This window comes from Pungitius pungitius, chromosome 2, assembly GCF_949316345.1.
Source record: "Pungitius pungitius chromosome 2, fPunPun2.1, whole genome shotgun sequence".
NCBI classification, from domain to species: Eukaryota; Metazoa; Chordata; class Actinopteri; order Perciformes; family Gasterosteidae; genus Pungitius; species Pungitius pungitius.
In genome coordinates, this window is record NC_084901.1 from 11,115,082 (window position 1) to 11,133,163 (window position 18,082).

At 41.4% G+C, this 18,082-nt stretch overlaps 1 protein-coding gene across 5 annotated transcripts in view; it reads left to right on the forward strand.

The window, feature by feature from the left end:
* Nucleotides 1-18,082, forward strand: part of osbpl8 (oxysterol binding protein-like 8) — a 69,417-nt gene that overhangs the window by 3,665 nt on the left and 47,670 nt on the right. For 4 of the 5 annotated variants that reach the window (XM_037461616.2, XM_037461618.2, XM_037461619.2 and 1 more), the window contains exon 2: nt 13,124-13,222. In XM_037461616.2, the coding sequence (XP_037317513.2) occupies nt 13,178-13,222 (45 nt within the window). In that variant the 5' untranslated portion in view covers nt 13,124-13,177. Of the gene's footprint in view, nt 1-4,844; nt 4,989-13,123; nt 13,223-18,082 lie in introns of those variants that run through there. The other variant, XM_037461617.2, reaches the window with a different exon arrangement.

An 18,082-nucleotide genomic window follows, 5' to 3' on the forward strand; every position in this document is an offset into this window, starting at 1 on the left:
AAAAATGAATTGTCCGTCGACACAAGACGCAGACGCAAACTCGGACCCAGGCGCCGAAGCATCTTTTCTGCGTCTAGGTCTGCCTTTGCATCTGCGTCTTGTGTCGACGGACTCGTTTCAATTCATGGTTCAAAAAGGCTTGTGTGTGTTGCAAAGCAATTCACCAGCAGAACACCAGGTGGAGTACCGTTTTTTGTCGAAGGCGACCAAGAGAGTGACGTCTTTGCGTGTGGAAGTCGTTGGTTTGTTCATTTGTTCATCAGAGTTTTTTCCCCCCGTGCATCACCACTGCTGCTTTTCATCGCATTTTTTTCGCAGACACATTTGTCTCGTATTTTCCTTTGTTCACCCCTCGGCCGGCAAACCGACGTTTGCAGAGATCTGCGTCCCTGAATTGGAGGCCATCCGCGCGTCCTTAGAGTCTGCCAATGACTGGTTGTATCAGTGGTCATATTTACGGATTTCTTCCGACAAAACTCTTCCAACTGATTCATTCTCTCGTAAAAATTCTTCGTTGGAAAGTGACGTCTGAAAGTGTTTGTGCATGTTGCGACAGACTTTAACGAGTTGAATACATCATCCGTCCAAAACAATTAGTTCCTTGCCCTCCCTGAAGAATCTTGCTTTGCTGCATGTTATTACAAGCCACCAAACTGTCCGAGGATACCACTTCCATGGTCCCCTCCCCCAAAGAAGCCCATTGTTGGTAAGCTCACTGGTTGACTCATGAAGCGTTGGCTGAGACCCAAGGTGTTGCCTCTTACCACACCTCGCGTTATTCCAATAGAATATCGGTTGCATCACAGAAACTTTACAAGAAGATACAGAAAGAAGACATGCTGGATCCAATACATTCACTGGTCTTAAATTAATTCAATTCCACAGTTGCAACAAAAATCTGTTTTTGTTTCCCTTGAACACGGTGGACACAAATGCTCGAGAGAATACCTTTTGCTGTATTACTTTAGTCGTGTGCCTTTGGAAATTCTTTCTCAGTTGTTGTGGCTTCCAATATTATCTTGCTGGAATAATGGCAGAATAAGTGTAGTAAAGAATGTCTCTGAGGGATGTTTGATGTCTGTTATTTCAGTCACTGACTCCAAATGCTCTTGCTGTTTTTGTCACACTAGTTACTCTCCTTTGTCTGTCTATTTAAAAATCGATCGGGTGCAGCAATTATGCAGGTTAACAGTTGGCAACAGCAAAAGTCCTGCTCATTAAGCCTTTTTCCTCAATCACTGTAGCTTTCTCAACATGACTCTGGGATGAATCAAAGTAAGAGGGTGGTGAAGGCTGCTGTCTTGGCTGCATTTTCTATGCATGTAAGGGAAATTTATAATATTTGATGTCAAATACAGAGGAAAAACCCTCCCACCTCTCTAATTCCACAGTCATACATCCCAGAGCAGTGCCCTGAGCTATTTTTAAAGGGTTTTGGATTGTGCATCGGGCCTCTTTGTCCAGCTCAGTAGACACTGATTTCATAAGCGGCACATGTTTACTCCTTCATTCCAAGATCCTATAGAAAAAACCTGACTAATCACTCTGAATTGTCAGGTAATGAAACTAGTTTGTTGTAATATCAGTTTATGACATACCTTGCGAGATAAAGTGACCAACATGGTGTAACCAATATTGCCATATCGCTAATACCTGGCATGTTTCTGTGGCTACGCGGTATACGTCTTACAGCGGGTGAAATGAGTATTGAACATTGAACATGTCACCATTTTCCTCAGTAAATATATTTATATTTACAATAGGAGCTATTGACATGAAATTTTCACCGGATGTTGGTAACAACCCAAGTAATACATAACATACATACAAATAAACCAAAACAAAGAAGTTCAGAAATAAAGTTATGTGTAATAATGTGGAATGACACAGGGAAAAAGTATTGAACACATGAAGAAAGGGAGGTGCAAAAAGGTATGAAAAGCCAAGACAACAGCTGAAAACTATCAGTAAATTAAAAGCAATCCAGACCTTTCAGAGCAAATTAACATCAGCTGGTTCAGTCCCAACTGATGTTCTACAAAAAGCTCACATTGCCACACAAGACAGACACATCCCATGATGGGTAAAAGCAAAGAGCTGTTTCAAGACCGTTGCAACCTAATTGTTGCTAAACACAATGATGGCATTGGTTACAGGCGCATTTCTAAGCTTCTGAATGTTCCAGTGAGCACTGTTGGGGCCATAATACGGAAGTGGAAAGACAATCATTTCACCATAAATTTGTTTTGACCAAGTGCTCCTCGCAAGATTTCTGACAGGAGTGAATAGAATAATCAGAAGAGTTGTCCAAGAGTCAAAGACCTGCAATTAGCAGGTACTGTTGTCTCAAAGAAAACAGTAAGTAATGCACTCCACCCCCGTGGCCTGTATGCACGCTCACCACGCAAGACTCCATTGCTGGAAAAAAGCTTGTTTAAAGTTTGCTGCACAACATTTGGAAAAGCTAGTGAAATACTGGGAGAATGTAGTGTGGTCAGATGAGAGCAAAATTGAACTGTTTGGATGCCATAATACACACATGTTTGGAGGAGAAATGGCACTGCACATCACCCTAAAAACACCATACCAACAGTGAAGTTTGGAGGTGAGAACATCAGGTTGTGGGGCTGCTTTTCAGCAAATGGTACTGGCAAACTTCACAAATTTGAAGGAAGGATGACAGAAATATGACAGAAATCTGCTGCCATCAACCAGGATGATGAAGATGAAACGAGGGTGGACATTTCAGCAAGACAATAATCCCAAACACAGCCAAGGAAACTGGTTTCAATGCTCATGCTCAGAGAGAGCGTGCAAGAATACCATTTCTTATAGTTAAGTAGCATATGTTGGTACCCACGGCACTCACGCCCATACGATATCAGTGGTTTGCCTGAATGACACCGTAAAGACAGAAGTGTCTTACAGCTCTGTTGTAATAAATTTGTGTGATGTTTTTATTAACAATCATTTTAGCGTCTGATGTATCAGACGCCGATCTTTGTTGGCCCATCTGTCTGCCGTGTGTTCAGGTTGGGCTGGCTTCACTCAGTCTACAGGCAGGAATTTGGCTGATAACCGCTTCCATTTAAGGCCTCCCTTTTCAACACAAACCTTTTTAACTTGGAATTGTTGGAGGATTTAGCCTTTGGCTATCCTCTGTCCTCCATCTCAGTTGTTACTCCAGCAGAACCTGTTGTGCTTCAACCTCGTGTGTGTGTGTGTGTGTGTGCGCACTATATGACAAATCATGTCCTTCCTAATTCAACAGAACTTTAGTCAACATCACCCCCCTCTCTTTTACTCAACCTAACTAAATGGTTTTGGTGCCTTTGAAAACTGAAAGCACTCATGTCCCTCCCATCCTTCCATCTTTTGAAGCAAAATGCCTTCTTTGATGCGTTTTCGGTGGGCCAGCGGAGCTGTCCGTAGTACTGACACGGAACACAAAGATGTACAGAGACACGGATTCCCAACTTGTGCTCTTTTTTTGTTCAAGGTTGTGAATAGAGGTTTTGGGGATTTCGTCCCATTGTAGCGCCACAGAGGGGAGGGAGTGGACATGGAAGAGATGCATGAGCTGTTAGATGCAGTGCAAACAGCTGCTTCATGGATTCTGAAAATAGTGTGTGCAGTCATAGAGCCTGTTTCTAATGTGAGAGCTCTGATTAAGGTCCAGTGGTTCCCCTGCCATTCTATTGGTACTACCACCAAAGCACCTACCTCAGTTCAGCCTCTTCCTCCCTCAGGGACACATTCACAGCTGGGTGCTTCTGCCTGCAGCATGTTTCCCTGCACCTGGACCAGTACGCACACACGCGCCACAAATATAGTAAAACAGAAACACACAAACATACACTGCACTCAACAGCCAACAGACTGGTTAAGGAAAATACTGCTTGGGTTGTTGATATTGAAATATGCCATAAATACTGTGCTGTGTTTTCCCATGTCTACAATTGTTTCACAGAATTCACCCGGGGCTCTGATGACGTTAGGACTTCCATATGTAGGAATTTTCATTATTTAAACCTGGTCCAGATTGATGTAACAACATTGAGCCCTATTCCCCATAAATCCTCCTCACACCCATCTTCATGTTGATTTCAACCTACACATCTGTAAAGTTTGATAGATAGAATAAAATCTGTTCAAGGCAAACTGAAATGAAACATTTAGCTTTGAGAACAAACACACACACAGAAAGCAGTTGCAGCTTGCAAATGAAGTACCATTATATATAACAGAAATGGATAAATTGTAAATCTCTTTGTAACCCAGCAATCAACGTGTCAGCTTCTACTCTATTTTTCGTATAGACTGATATAAACACAGGTGAAGAATCATCTTCTGTGATTTGATGTTCCTGGTCACATGACATGCTGTCCATGCTTTTACGCACCCGCAGCGCTCTGAAAACGAAGCATTAGTGCTACCACGCTGTCGCTATAGCTTGTACCACCGTTGTTAGCTTGGTTGAAGGTCACAGGTTCCCTCCAAGGAGGAATAGTGGTATTGTGTTTTCTCTGTTCCCCCAGGAACTTGTTTAGCACGGCAGTAATTCAATTCATTTGATATCAAATAGGGAACCAGAAAAGCCCTACGAACTGATGTGTTCTCCTCCCCCATGGAGGATCTAACACATGGTATATTTTCATGATACCAGTCAGTCACTTGTTAGGTCCTTCAGTGCCGTGAGTGTGTGAGGACTCTGCACCACTACAATACATTCATGTGATCACCAGCAGGGAGTGCCTATATGCAAAGCTGTCATTGCACACACTCACACAGAGGGAGCTCTGACTGCTGCAGACACCAGCAGCCCTGAAGCGGTAGCCTACATTTTAGAGGAGGAGGAAGAAAAAAATATGGTGATGTCATCTCTATGTCTCTGTTCCGCCCTCCCTCTCCCTTCCTCGCTCTCTCGTCCTCTCTCAGAGGCTGTGTTGTGGATGTAATGGTGCTTTCTGCTTCCCGAGCTGCACGAGGTAGGTCCTTTTATTCACCTCCCCTGCGCTCTCTTGCTCCTGTAAATTCTACGTCGGTCCTGTAGCCCCCGCTCCTCTATTTCTTTGGTGGAACTGACCTGCTCTTGACCATGACAAAACTAGTCTGTTTATATTCCCGTGTGTGGAATAGTTTCACTCTCGAGGCTCCATCTGGTGGTTTTCAAGCTGTGTGGGATGTCTCCGTCCGGGTGACAGATGCTAATGCATTGAGGTCACATCCCACCACAGCCCGATGATGTGTGATAGCGAAGGTAGACACACTGAGAATGTATCCGGTGGTGTCAGACTGCAGATAGCCGTCCATAATCCCGCCCCCAGTGCCACCATGCACTTTATTATAATAGTTCAATTTCAGGTCACAGGAATACCGTATACCGCCGTGACCTTTGAGCTATTTACGCCCATGCCCACCGACCCTTTAAATTGTTCAATATTTAAGATAAATATGCAGACTTCTTAGACTCACATCTTCTCTCCCGTGTTCTGTTATGCAAGAGACATCTCACAAACACACACACGCGCACATCATTCCGCTGGGGTTATGTGCGTCACACACATCTTACAGAGCAGCTCTCTGTCTATGTTCTCTCAAATTTGTCTGTGTCAGTGGCAGGGATTGTCAGGCGGCGTTTTGTTCTGAGTCAAAGCAAGTCAAAAAGCTGCAGCGTGTCTCCCATAAAGGGATGGAAACGCTCTGAGGTCACCCATGTCTCCTTGACTGAGTTCAGAGCTTCTCACGGCGCTCATCAGCATTACCTTCCACGTGCCATTCGATAGATGGATGTTCGCGAGCAGTGAGTCACCTTGTTGTATATAAAAGCGTTTTAATTTTGCAAGGTGACACCCTTGATAGTGATGCTCCAGGATGCCGTCCTCCCTCACAGCATGATAAGATAGTGGGGGTGTCATAGAAGGAAAAGAGAAATGTGCATTGTGGGAGGTTTTTATTCAACCATGATATTGAAGCACCACATGAGAACTGTTTTAATAATAACACTCATTATATAACTCTGAATCGAGTTTATTCACGTGATTTCAGTATTGCCTCTGGCTGAGCAGTGCTCCATTTGACTCTGCTTGTATGCCGCATGTTATACAATGGCAGGACATGGAAATGTGTGTCAAATCCCAGCAAGAGACGAGATCAACGCATTAATCGTACTGATGGTGCAACCCAAATCTGATCAATCTTCTCTATGACATGCAGCTCCAGTGTTCCCTTACAATTATAACACTCACCCAAAATAAAAAAAATAAAATCTGTATAATGTTTTTGTTGTATTTTCCAATGCGTTCCACACTGACATTAAAGTCGTGAATATGCAACCCCCCCGGGTCGGCTCAACTTGACTACTACACCCCCCCTGAAGTTGTAAACCTTAGGGAAACACTGAGCTCTATTGATGTGAAACAGATATTAAAGCACCTCAGTGGGCCACACTGTTGCACTTGATCATGTGTTCCTTTATCCCTGTAAAGCAGACGCACGCTGTAGTTTATTTCGACTACACCAAGTTCATACTCCTCAGAGCCCCACATGGGTAGCAGGGTGGCTGAATAATTATTTATTAGTTTTGTGCTAAGGCAAAGGCACCTCTTCATAAGTGATGCCCACATAGGGAGGCTTCATTGTGTGAATTTATATATTATATAATATTAATATATATTCATAAAGAAGTTGAATAACTATGGCAATAATCAAAATAATAATAGCAACATTATCATTTAATTGCTACCTGTTAAGGCGTTTGCAGCCATCCTTTAGTTTTGTCTTTAGACTGGTGCAGGTGTTGGTGACAGCCTTACTTTCCCCCATATATCGGCCACACTGAGTAAAACGGATTCTTTCTGTCGTTCCTGCTTTATTAGCTACTGCTGCCAAACCTTTAATGGGGAGGGGAAAGAAATGATGCAAAGTCTATCGTCCTTGAGCTGTTCAAGGACCTTAAATCGTCTTACCTACAGAAACGTCTCCCAGATGATTTTTTAGTGTGCAATGCTGTAAGTTGTATGAATGAGTCATTGGTAGCTGTCCTGTCCTGAATCGGCTCTTTACCTTGAAAGTACCTGCTCTCTGTTTGAGTCTCTGTATTCCTACATGTGTCATCTCTAGATTCCCTTGTCTAGGGGGATGAAAAGTGATTGGAGGACAACATTGAGGAACCTGAATGTCCCCTCTGGCACCCCCACTCCTCCCCTATGTCCTATTCTTACTTCCATAGAAAGCTTTTTTTGGAAACATGGTTTGTCCATCAGGCCTTAGCTCTTGACGAGCTGGCATGTCTAGTATTGCCTCATGTTTGATTTGTCTCTAGATCGAGTCTGCTATTTCTATTTCTTAAAGAGGTCTCGTCGACTTCTGATGCCTCTTTTACTGTGAGCCAGTCGTCTTCATGGTATGTCTAATATGTTTTCCATGAAATGTTTCCATCACAGATCGATTCACATTGAAACTGCACTTTTCTAGGCAGGTGTATAGACCCAAAACAGCTGTGTTGTTGAACGGGTGGTTTCAGGCGACATGATGCCTGTTAAACACCAGCCATTGTCACTGCGAGCATGTCAGTGTGCTGACAATAGCACTTAGGTCAAATGAACGCTGTAGTGAAGCGACAGTGTTCAAGTCCGTCTACGTGGTTAGTCGGGCCCTTCGACCACTGGCCTGTCCCGCTCCAGCTCCACAGCAGTTTTCTTCTTTTAAAAAGATTTAATGAAACTTCAGCTTGAAGTGTTTGTCATCAATGGAGCCAGCACAGTCAAAAAAGAAGCAGTTTATTAGCCAACAATAGGCATACTTGCTGGTGGTTTGTTGCTATGGGCAACATCCATTTTGGCATGAACACAGGTTTGCACACTAATGATTCATGATATATGATATTTGCTATTATTTAGAGAAGATATTTAATATTGTTTCTTTAGAGATATTTAGTATTATGCTATTGCCCTTTTGGCTGTGGTGAAGAGCGGATTAGATCTTTGAAATGATGAAACGGCAGTAAACACATGCCCTTTTCCTCCCAAATGTTGTTAACAGCTGAGATCAAAGCTGATCAAAATTAGAATGTCCTTGACATTGTCAAGAGTGAAAACTGAATCATTTTTTACCTATATTATACCAGCCAAAAAAAAAGACCATTGTGTGGATTGAATCCTCTGACACACTGTGATTTGGTGTTTACATTTTATTACCAAGGTCTGAAAGAAAGAAGAAAAACCAGCAGCATGGAAAAAACATTTTGCTTTCTGGCACATGATGAGTCCCCCTTAACCAGCAGGTGATCATTCCTCAGGAGTGGCCTCCGCAGATGGGCCTCTGGCCTCTCAAGAGCGTACTGCAACATCCCCACAATCAGCTTAGGGTCCTGAAATGATTGTTATCCTCGCTTGGCCTTGAGCTGAACCCTGCGGTTAATTAAAAAAAAACAAATCAAACTAGAAACTGCAGCACATTCTAAACAAAAGTGGCAGGCAGTCCAAATAAATCTTTCCTCTTTCTCATAATGTTCAAACCGAGCATTATATAATCAATGGAATGTAGTTTTTGTTGAAGCATACTTGTATGTATTATATTTATTGGATAATTGGCAGTCTACATTTAGTAATGTGCAGCACTAATTGAAAGCAAATGATGCTCTTCTAAATTCCTTTTCAAAACCGCTGAAAAATACACAAAAAAAGGTTTATTTGTTATATATTCAGCTGCATCAACATCCAACGGGACATTACATAAATAAACTTTGAAGCAGTTCAGTTTTACTTGATGCAGTGACATCATCATGAACTCAAACCATCGTCCCATTGGTCTCTCAAAATATCCAGCACAAACAATGGTTTCTTTTGGCACTGGATGGGCCACTGGTTTATCGAGACTGAAAAGCCTGATTATTACATGTTATGCGTGTTCACACACCTTTACATTCATGCCCTTGGACTGGAGTATGAAGTAGAAGATTTGGCAACTTTAAACACCCCATCCCAAAAGGTTCCCCGCGTCTATTGGCTCCGTGGAGGAACCCCTCAGCCAGTGTTTCCAGCATTGTTTTCCGGGCCACTGCCAAACCACAAGTTTAGGATTCCCTGTGCTTTTGCCCTCTATCCGAGGCAATGACTCATAGCTCTTAGTTGACAGACTGCTGTGGTACGGCTGAAACAGTTTGTTTCAGGCCATCTTGTACAAAGAGATACAGTGTTACTAAAGTGTGAGGTGTAGGAAAGGGAATAGAGTGGCCTGTCACTACATGGTTCACACCCATTGTTCGTCAAGTGAATAGGCCAGGTAAATAGGCCAAAATAATACAAGTGAAAGATTCCTCTGCATGCTTATGCACAGATTTTACGTAAACGCTATCATCAGCACGCTAACATGCTCCTATGTTATATATATTGTTTCAGATTATTACCAATCAAACATTAAATAAGTAGCACTACAAACAAAATGCTGCTAATGCTCATGAGGAATACCATTAGTTATACATTTCCTCAGACTTCCCCCCCCTGACTTGAATTCATTCTCTTGGAAACATGAATATCTATATTAAAGTCCAATCACAATCCATCCAAAAGCTCTCGAGACATCTCGCTCAAAAACAAAAATGTTTCCATCCACGCCATAAGGGAAGCTGCATATTTAGGGCAACTTCAGAGCTAATGTGGACTTAGTCATCCTAAAAATAATCAGGAGCAGAGGGAGAAGCATATGTTGCACTTGGAGTCTCTTTGGATAAGAGTTTAAACTAAGTACAAAAAATCTTAGTCAGTGGCCCGCAACTAACTAGACCCGATAAGATAAAACACTAAATGCATCCCGGAAAGACTTATTCTTTGCTACCATTTCAGAGACAATATACAAGGGCAGTAATGGATGAAAGTAATGAAACAACAAGAAATGGTCCCTTACAATGCTGTGAGTTATTCGGCCTTTAATTTCTGTGATATTTTCCCACCTCAGCTGTGACTCCGGGCTGAGTCATGGACTGATTGCTAAAGCTGGTTTTGAGAAGGAGTGGAGAGCATCTGTCTAAGTGTGATGGCTCCTTGACAGTCAAGGCCAGATGAAGTGTGTGTGTGCTGGCCGGAGCCAAGAGGCTGCTGGTGCGTTACATTAGTAGAATAACTGATTGGGGGGGGGGGGGGGGGGGGGATTTAGTGACCTTCTCCGTGTCCGTTACCGTTTCCTTTCCTTGTCCTACCTTCTTGGCACCTTTCAGCTGATCATTTAAGGCCAGTTGGTTTTTTTGGTTGGTCGATGCTCTTGTACGACCAAAGTCTTCATCTGACAGTTTGCTGCTGTTGACAACATATTACAAAGAAAGGACATCTTCAGGGTAGACCATTAACAATTAATAATCTGTCTTTCTTGTTTCCACACAGTTTGACAAGGTGTAATCTCTGTTGGTACCACAGGGTTGGTACCATTAATATATCCACACAAAACAGCAATTAGCACGAGGGGCTGCCTCCCATAATCTCAAAAGCATTTCCAGGATGACCACGAGTTGGTAGGCAGCTGTTCCGCCAGAATAATCTCCCTGGAAGCATAAAGTGTAAATAACAGATGCTCCCACTTGTTCATGTTGGGGATTAATCTTTGTGCTGGCATTAGTGGCGTTACAATTCTTGAGTGTACTGGTGCAGCGACTGCATGGAGAGCAAAAGCATTTTTCACCAAGGATTTGTTGATGGGCGGCTGTTTGGGGGTAGTGAATGTTAATGGACAAAGGCACAGTCACTTTTGGTGTTAGGAGGACCCTTTTGTTGCAGCTGCAAACAAACAGGCTTCCACTGTAGGGTATGTACAGCAGCATGACGGTTCCCCGAAGGTGTAGCCACAACATCTGGCTGTTAGTTTAGGAAGGATCATTATCTGAGAGGATGAGAGAATATTAAACGTCAATAATTGTGGAAAGCCAAAATCAGGGTCCCGATTAATTTTTGGTTACCTGTGCAGCCACCGATTACTTGAAATATTGTACCAGTCGAAAGTTTGGACACATTATTTCATACAATTTGACTGGTACTGATTTTATGTGTAAGAAAATTGTATTCCCGGCGAGGTTGGAGATGAACCAGCGCAGATTGTGTTTTGAACGTGAGATGTGTGGCGTGAGTGCGTGTGAAAACATGCAAAAGCGTGTGTTCATCACATGGGGAAACCGTTAGAGATCGCAGCCCTGTAGCTGTGTTTGCTTCACCACAACTTTCCTAACAGTCACACATCAGCAAGTGCAACACAAGACAAAGCAGACGTCCTCTTTTACCCGGACATTCACTCTTGTATATATTCAAAAACCGTAAGGGTACCGCGGTACCTTTCTAGTACCGGTACACTGTGCAACATTAGCCAGCAGGAACCAGCCTTGGATAGATAAAAAGGTTTAAAACGTGTCACTCTCCATAGGGCTCCCCCGATAACTGCTTTTTATTGTGCAATATATTGCACCAAAAGTACTTGCGATAAATTATATCATTGTCATTTTCAGACCATTTTATGCCAGTGATTACATAATGACAAATAAGGATACACTTTTGTTAACAAAAAAGTGCAAGTTAACAAGAACTGGATCAAAACAAAGTAACATGTTTAACAACGTCAGTTTAGGCTTTTAATGTATCACACACAAAGGCACAGATGCATTAACCGGCCGTTCCTGCTGCCACGTCACTCTTTTAACTGTTAGGCAGATTCAGAGAAAGGAACACCAACATGTTAACCTTGTGGGGAGTAAGGCACGATCTTTTGGGGGTAACAATGTTACCAGCTGTGCTAAACATTCTTTCTGAGCTAGTGCTTGTTACACAAATGCACATGTATTTTTATGTTTTTTTGGTTATTAGGGGAAATCTTCTATGATTATATCACATCACCACAAAAAGGCATCAGATGATGCATTGACTGCTTCTTCCAGGAGGAACTTTGTCTCCTCTGCATATGCCTGCACTCTTTTTGAAACCAATACCGAGGTCTTGGGACTTGGGGTTTTTTCTGTTCTGGAGAAGGTCACACAGCCTCTTTTTCTTGGTTGCTAGACGTTCAGATTCAGATCTTTTATTTCCCCCTGCAGCTTTAACGCAGCCTCCCCCCCCCCCCCCCCAGCTTTCCACAAAGCAGGCAGACAAGATGACAAAGACCGCACAATCAACTAAAATCATGGTGACACTTATTTTTATGTATAAATGAATAAAATATATTGCGCCTATACAAGTGACAAGCATGTTGAGGATGCTCTCTATCAAGCTGTCGGGCTGCATTGCTTAGTACTAAAAGAGAAAGAGAAAACACAGAGCTTTAATTATCACGTTATCACTATAGTATCACAGTTTTGTATTATGCTAGATCTCTCATAATTGTGTTGATATGAAATATTTTTTTGTTTGAAGAATGCTAAGTAGAGGGAGTTAACTATTTAGAACAAACAAAAAGACAAGCTACTCTGATAATTCACTATTTACTGTATGCACTTAGCACTTAACGCATATATAGCGTTAGCAAGCATCGTCCATGAGACGTACTGTTTTCCAACATTGTAAACGTTACAATACGTTAACAAGGCTAGCGTTACTTAGGCAGTTGACTAAAACTCACCCATTAGGAAAAGACGTAGTGGTTGCAGGATGCTTGTGTTTTAAATGTTCATGCATTGCTGTAGTGCTGCTGTGAAATGCCAATTCTGTTTTGCAGATGCTACTTTGCATTGTTTGATTTGGTTTGCTGATAAATACTCCCAGACTTTTGAAAATCTCGTTCTCGCTTTTTTTTGGTTCCTCCACATTCTGTTCCACTTGAAAAACATCTTCTTTGCCTTGGTGCATTAAGACAATGGAAGCAATACTGCCCCCAGCACATTGTGGAAAGTGCATTGCAATGAAAATGACCGGTAGATTATGTCAACTAATCGTTGCAGCTCTCTTTGGGATGAGACAAAAGGCACCGGGGAATGGGGAGCACATGCTCTAAGTGAACATGCTGCATTCGTATGCAATGACAGAAATGAGGGGGATCTTTTTTGTGCTCACCAGGGCAGAAAATATCTACGGTTGGACCGCGTCACGACCAAGTTGAAGTGAAAGAAATGAAACCTATGCTGCTGTGGTAACACTCCTTCTCCTCGTCCTAGATATGCAGTCGTCCGAGCAGCGCTGACAGGCTCCGGCTCTGGTTAGACACAACCATGGAGTCCTCCTCTGAGTCCCAGCAGGAGCCTGAGAAAACTTTGGTGAGTCCACGCCCATCCTGTTATCGTGTTGCTTTTTGGCGATATTTGCCATTTTGAAATAAATATGTCATCCATGTGACTCGTGTATATCCAGAGAGGGGTTTTCTGAGATTGGAGTGAGTCAAGGAGAAAAGGTGATGTTGTGGTATTCGCAATAGAACATCTTTGATCGAACTTGTCGAGTCTTGGCGAATCAGCGTTGAGATTTCCCCTCTTTTCATTCTTTAGCTCCAAAATGAAGTTACCACCGACACTGGATTATTATTAATATTTCTGTACGAATTTCGCCGCATCAAAGGACGTGGATGTGTCATGGTGGCCAAACATGGTTTGCCGCAATTTGAAGTTTGATTGAGAAATTCAAACTACACCTAGACTAATATGTGTGATGGATTATTCTACATCATACCCAACCTCATTGCCTCTGAGCTGCTGATAATTGCCCCCGATAATTGGGGGTCTTGCCTCTACCTCCAAGTAAAGTTTAGGTCGGAGTGGGTTCATGTTCCCTGCCAACACAGGCGAAGACTCTTTGAACCTGAACCATTAAATTTAAGTGCTACTATTGTAAATGCACTGCAGGCTAGTGAGGCTGGCTGTGGCAGACACTGCACTTTGCAGCAATTAATTCGACATTACTGAGGGTTTGTGCCCTACCTGTGGGTGCAGACATTAAAAGATCACGCGGAGGATTTTAAAAAAAATATATCTTTCAAATGTAACTATCATAACTTTTTTGTTGCCGCATTTCTAATGTTTGTCCTTTATTTTTAACGTTTTATTTAAAAGGCAGTTTGATATGTTTTAGAGCAGGGGTGCCTTGACTTGGTCAGAAAAGTGGTATAGTACACAATGCATATGTGTAGACATAACTCGATACAAGAACATCCATGATTAAATTGAATTAGTCCAACTCATTTTGATAAAATACTTCTAAAGCATAATTATTATATTTCAAACTGTTTTTGTTTGATCCCCTATTAAGACACATGAAACATAACGTAGAAGTCAGAACTGACCATCCAATACAACAAATACATTGTACAGTGCATTGTGTATTTCAATTATTAACAATGTAAATGAATATCAACCTCATATTCCTATCCAAACCGCATTCTTTACACTTCCACATGCATAATCCTATAAAGGAGAACAGGATAATTAGCACACATCTCACTAAACAAATGACAGTGAAAAACATCAGACTGTGTCATAATTGAGTATACTTACTTACTATCATTAAGAGCCTTGGTGATGCTGAGCAAACTATAAAAGGGGAGATAAATGTATTAGAGAAGTGAAATGCTGGAATTCTCCCTGGTCTGTAACGTTAGCTAACGCTAGTTAACGTTTTAACTAGGGCCGGGACTCGATTAAAAATATTAATCTGATTAATTAGAGGCTTTGTAATTAATTAATCAAAATGAATCGCAATTTAATTGCATAAATATTTGACCTGAGAACAGTGAGAAGTAATTTTTTTCACATGGATTTTTATTTTTGTAAGTGTAGAAATAGCATATATAGAAATAATCACCCTCCTGGAAGTATATTCTGTCTTGTTTTATCATCAAAGTAGGTTTAAAGGTCTTCTTTTTACTGAGCAATAGACAAATAAATCCTTCTTGGATACAGCTGCTTGAATTAGGACTTACCGACATTTCCTAGAACGCCAAACAGACAAGATCAAGAGGATGGACATGAATGCCAGTTGAGAGTGCCTCGTGGCGGCATTGCATTCATTCTTTCTTTACTACCATTTAAAATAAACAAAAAAGAAACAGAAAAGAAGGCGTGGAACAATTGCAAATGAAAAGTCTGTCAATATAAAGCAGACAATTGACTGGACAAAGTGAACCACAGACTACTTGGGCGAGGTTGCGTTTTTTTTTCTCCTGAGTGGAGTGTCCTTTGCCAAGATTTTTCTCAACCCTTCCCTGACAGAAAGAGCCAAGGTGGTGGGTGGGCTATTGATTTGAAGTCTGCAATCAATAGCACAGGGAATAAAGAAGACAGGGGCGGATTTTTGGTAGAAACACTCTGTGTGCATGTGTGTAGGTTCTCTTTGAGGATTGGTTTTCATTGTAGAATTCTTCAGGAATTGTCTAAATCTCATTGAGCTTCCTCCGTTGTGAATTGATCAGTGCACACATGAACAGTTTGCCTCGAGGAGGGTAACATGTTGTGGGTCAGCTCTCTGGCTGCGTTAATGATGAAGTACGTCTTCTGCAGGATTTAATGCTGAGAAGACTCATGTCTGGTATCGCGTTTTAGACGTGTCCTTTTCAAGTGTTTCCTGCAGCTATAATGCACAGGTACATCATAATCCTTTATGGAGTAGTACGCAGTGTATGCAGAATGTCATACATTATTTTATATGTAGAATAACTCATGTATTTGTATGTTTTCTCTCAGGAAAGGAGAAACAATCCAGCAGTGTAGTTCTCCGAGCATGATTGAGATATTATATTTTGGAATTTGCCAGACAGACATCCAATTTATTCTGAATGTGTCTTTATATCTTGCAAAACATAAACAGATTTCAGTTCATGTTCATCTAAATTCAAACATATAAGCTCAGTACAATTCTAAACAGTCACAGGTGCAAAAGAAAAACAATAAATGCAATATTTACCCCCCTCCCGATAAGACGTCACAGCTGTTGATTTGAATCTGAAGATGGTCTCTAGTTAGTGATGCCTTTGTATGATTGCCTCGCGTCTAGTTTATGTGAAGCGTTTATTTAGTGAACGTGTGGCAACTGCAGTCTTTTTCCTTCATTGGATCGTGAGGCTATGGCTCATGGGATTTTGTGAAAATATGGAAGTAGGGGAAACTAAACGCTAAGCGTAAGAAAATATGTGGGGAAACAATCACTAGTGGCTTGTAGCAATCCATTAACGCTGACAATGATTTGATCACGCGTTAACAGCATTTCCTTTTTTTTTGCATTTGAGGGGGCTTAACACTGCTGCGCACATTAACCGAGGAAATGGAGAAAGGTACTGCACTTTTAAATAGATACTTTCATTTAAAATCTCTACCTGAAGGCATAGTCGATAAAATCATATATATATTTGCAATCACTTCAAACCTGAAGTACTACGTTTTTATTTTATTGGGATTCAGAGGAACTCCACAGTCTTTACAGACTTTTGTGCTAGATTACTTACCCTCACTCTTAACAGGCCCCCTTACTGCTGTGCATTAGGCATTATGATGTTCCCTGATAAAAGACAAGTGTTTCTTCTGTTACCTGTTCAAAAAAAGATTTATATACTGTATGTAAACTTGAGAATGTTTCTTATATTCTTCTGATAACATTACGAAACTGTGCAATACACTAGTTTTGAATGTATTATTGAATTTTGCTCATAATGCGATTAATTGCTGTTAATCACAGAATAATCCTGCTATTAGAGAGTTCATTTTTTTAATCTTTGCCCAGCACTACAAGATACTGATAAATATAACAGCCTATATTAGGGTTGATTGCTGGTGCTTTTTGATATCTACTATTATTACGTGGAAAATAATAGAAGAGCTAGAAAAGACTGGTAAATTTGGATAAAACATCACTTTACTGTTAAGCCTTTAGAACCAGAAACCCACCCCCGAAGAATTTCATATTACAATATGGATCATATTGAACATTATGGAAAAAATTCACAAATTTGACTACATGAGCGAGACATGTATGTGACGGTAAAGGATAAAGTTGATGTATGCCTGGCACAAGGTTTTGGCTTAATCAACAGTATTTGTCTGTTTACATACATAATACATATAAGTAGCCCAGAAAAGGCTTCGTTAGACAACCATCTTGTTGGAACATCACTCATCGTATCTGATGTGAGAGACTCTGCATTCCAATGGAGGGGATTTTAAGCTAACAGATGACAAGCCTTTTGGAATTAATTAAGGTTCTACATCATGTAACATAACTGATTTGGAGCAATTTTCAAGAAATGGAATAGTGCCGCACCAAATTACTGAGTTATATTTTTCCTCCTGCCTCAGCTAGTACTATAAATGGGTGCTTTGTTATTTCTTCCTCTTTGAGTCACTGTAGTCCCAGTGTGAATCACACTCAGCGGGAGTTTTCTGCCAGCAGCTGAGCTCTTTAGTTGTATTAAAATGCCAAGTGAGCTTTACATTTCTGAATAGGACACATTTGGTTTGTTTGATTTTTACCATTTTTAGTCGTTTAAATGGAGGTCTTGTTTGCTTCCTTTGGGTTTGTTTTTGTTTGCTCCGAGAATCGGGCCTTTTGTAAAGAGGCAATAATATATTTCATCCTACCTCATGAATAATGATTATACCTCTCAACATTCTAGATGAGGACCTCTCTGTTACAACTTACTTTCTAGGCATGTTACGACAAACATGTAAATGATGTTTTAGCCCCACACTCATAAAGCTATTCTCACTCATATCGAACAGTCAATCACAACACAAAGGCTCTGTATTTGGAACCAAGGCGGCAAACTTTATGACTTTATTCCAACCTATACGAAGGCATCAGAGGGCGACTGCTAGCCAAGCTACACGCCAAGCAGCACGTCACTCTTCGGCCACCGCGTCCGTACGAGACACCGACATTTTCCGACATGCTGCCCGTCTGCTGGTGGCTGGTGGCAGTTCCAAGTAGTAAACCGGGGGTGTGACGTTGTCATTGAGCCGTATTGAGCTGCAGACACGTGACTTTATTTTCTTACGCGAATGACAGGAGATCGTTTGATTCTTTTCGTTTGGTCTTTATTTTACGCAACAAAGCGTCAACTTAATAATACTATTAATAAATTCGGTCACACAGTAGATAAACAATATGCTCTCGTGCCTCATGCAGCTCCTCTGTGT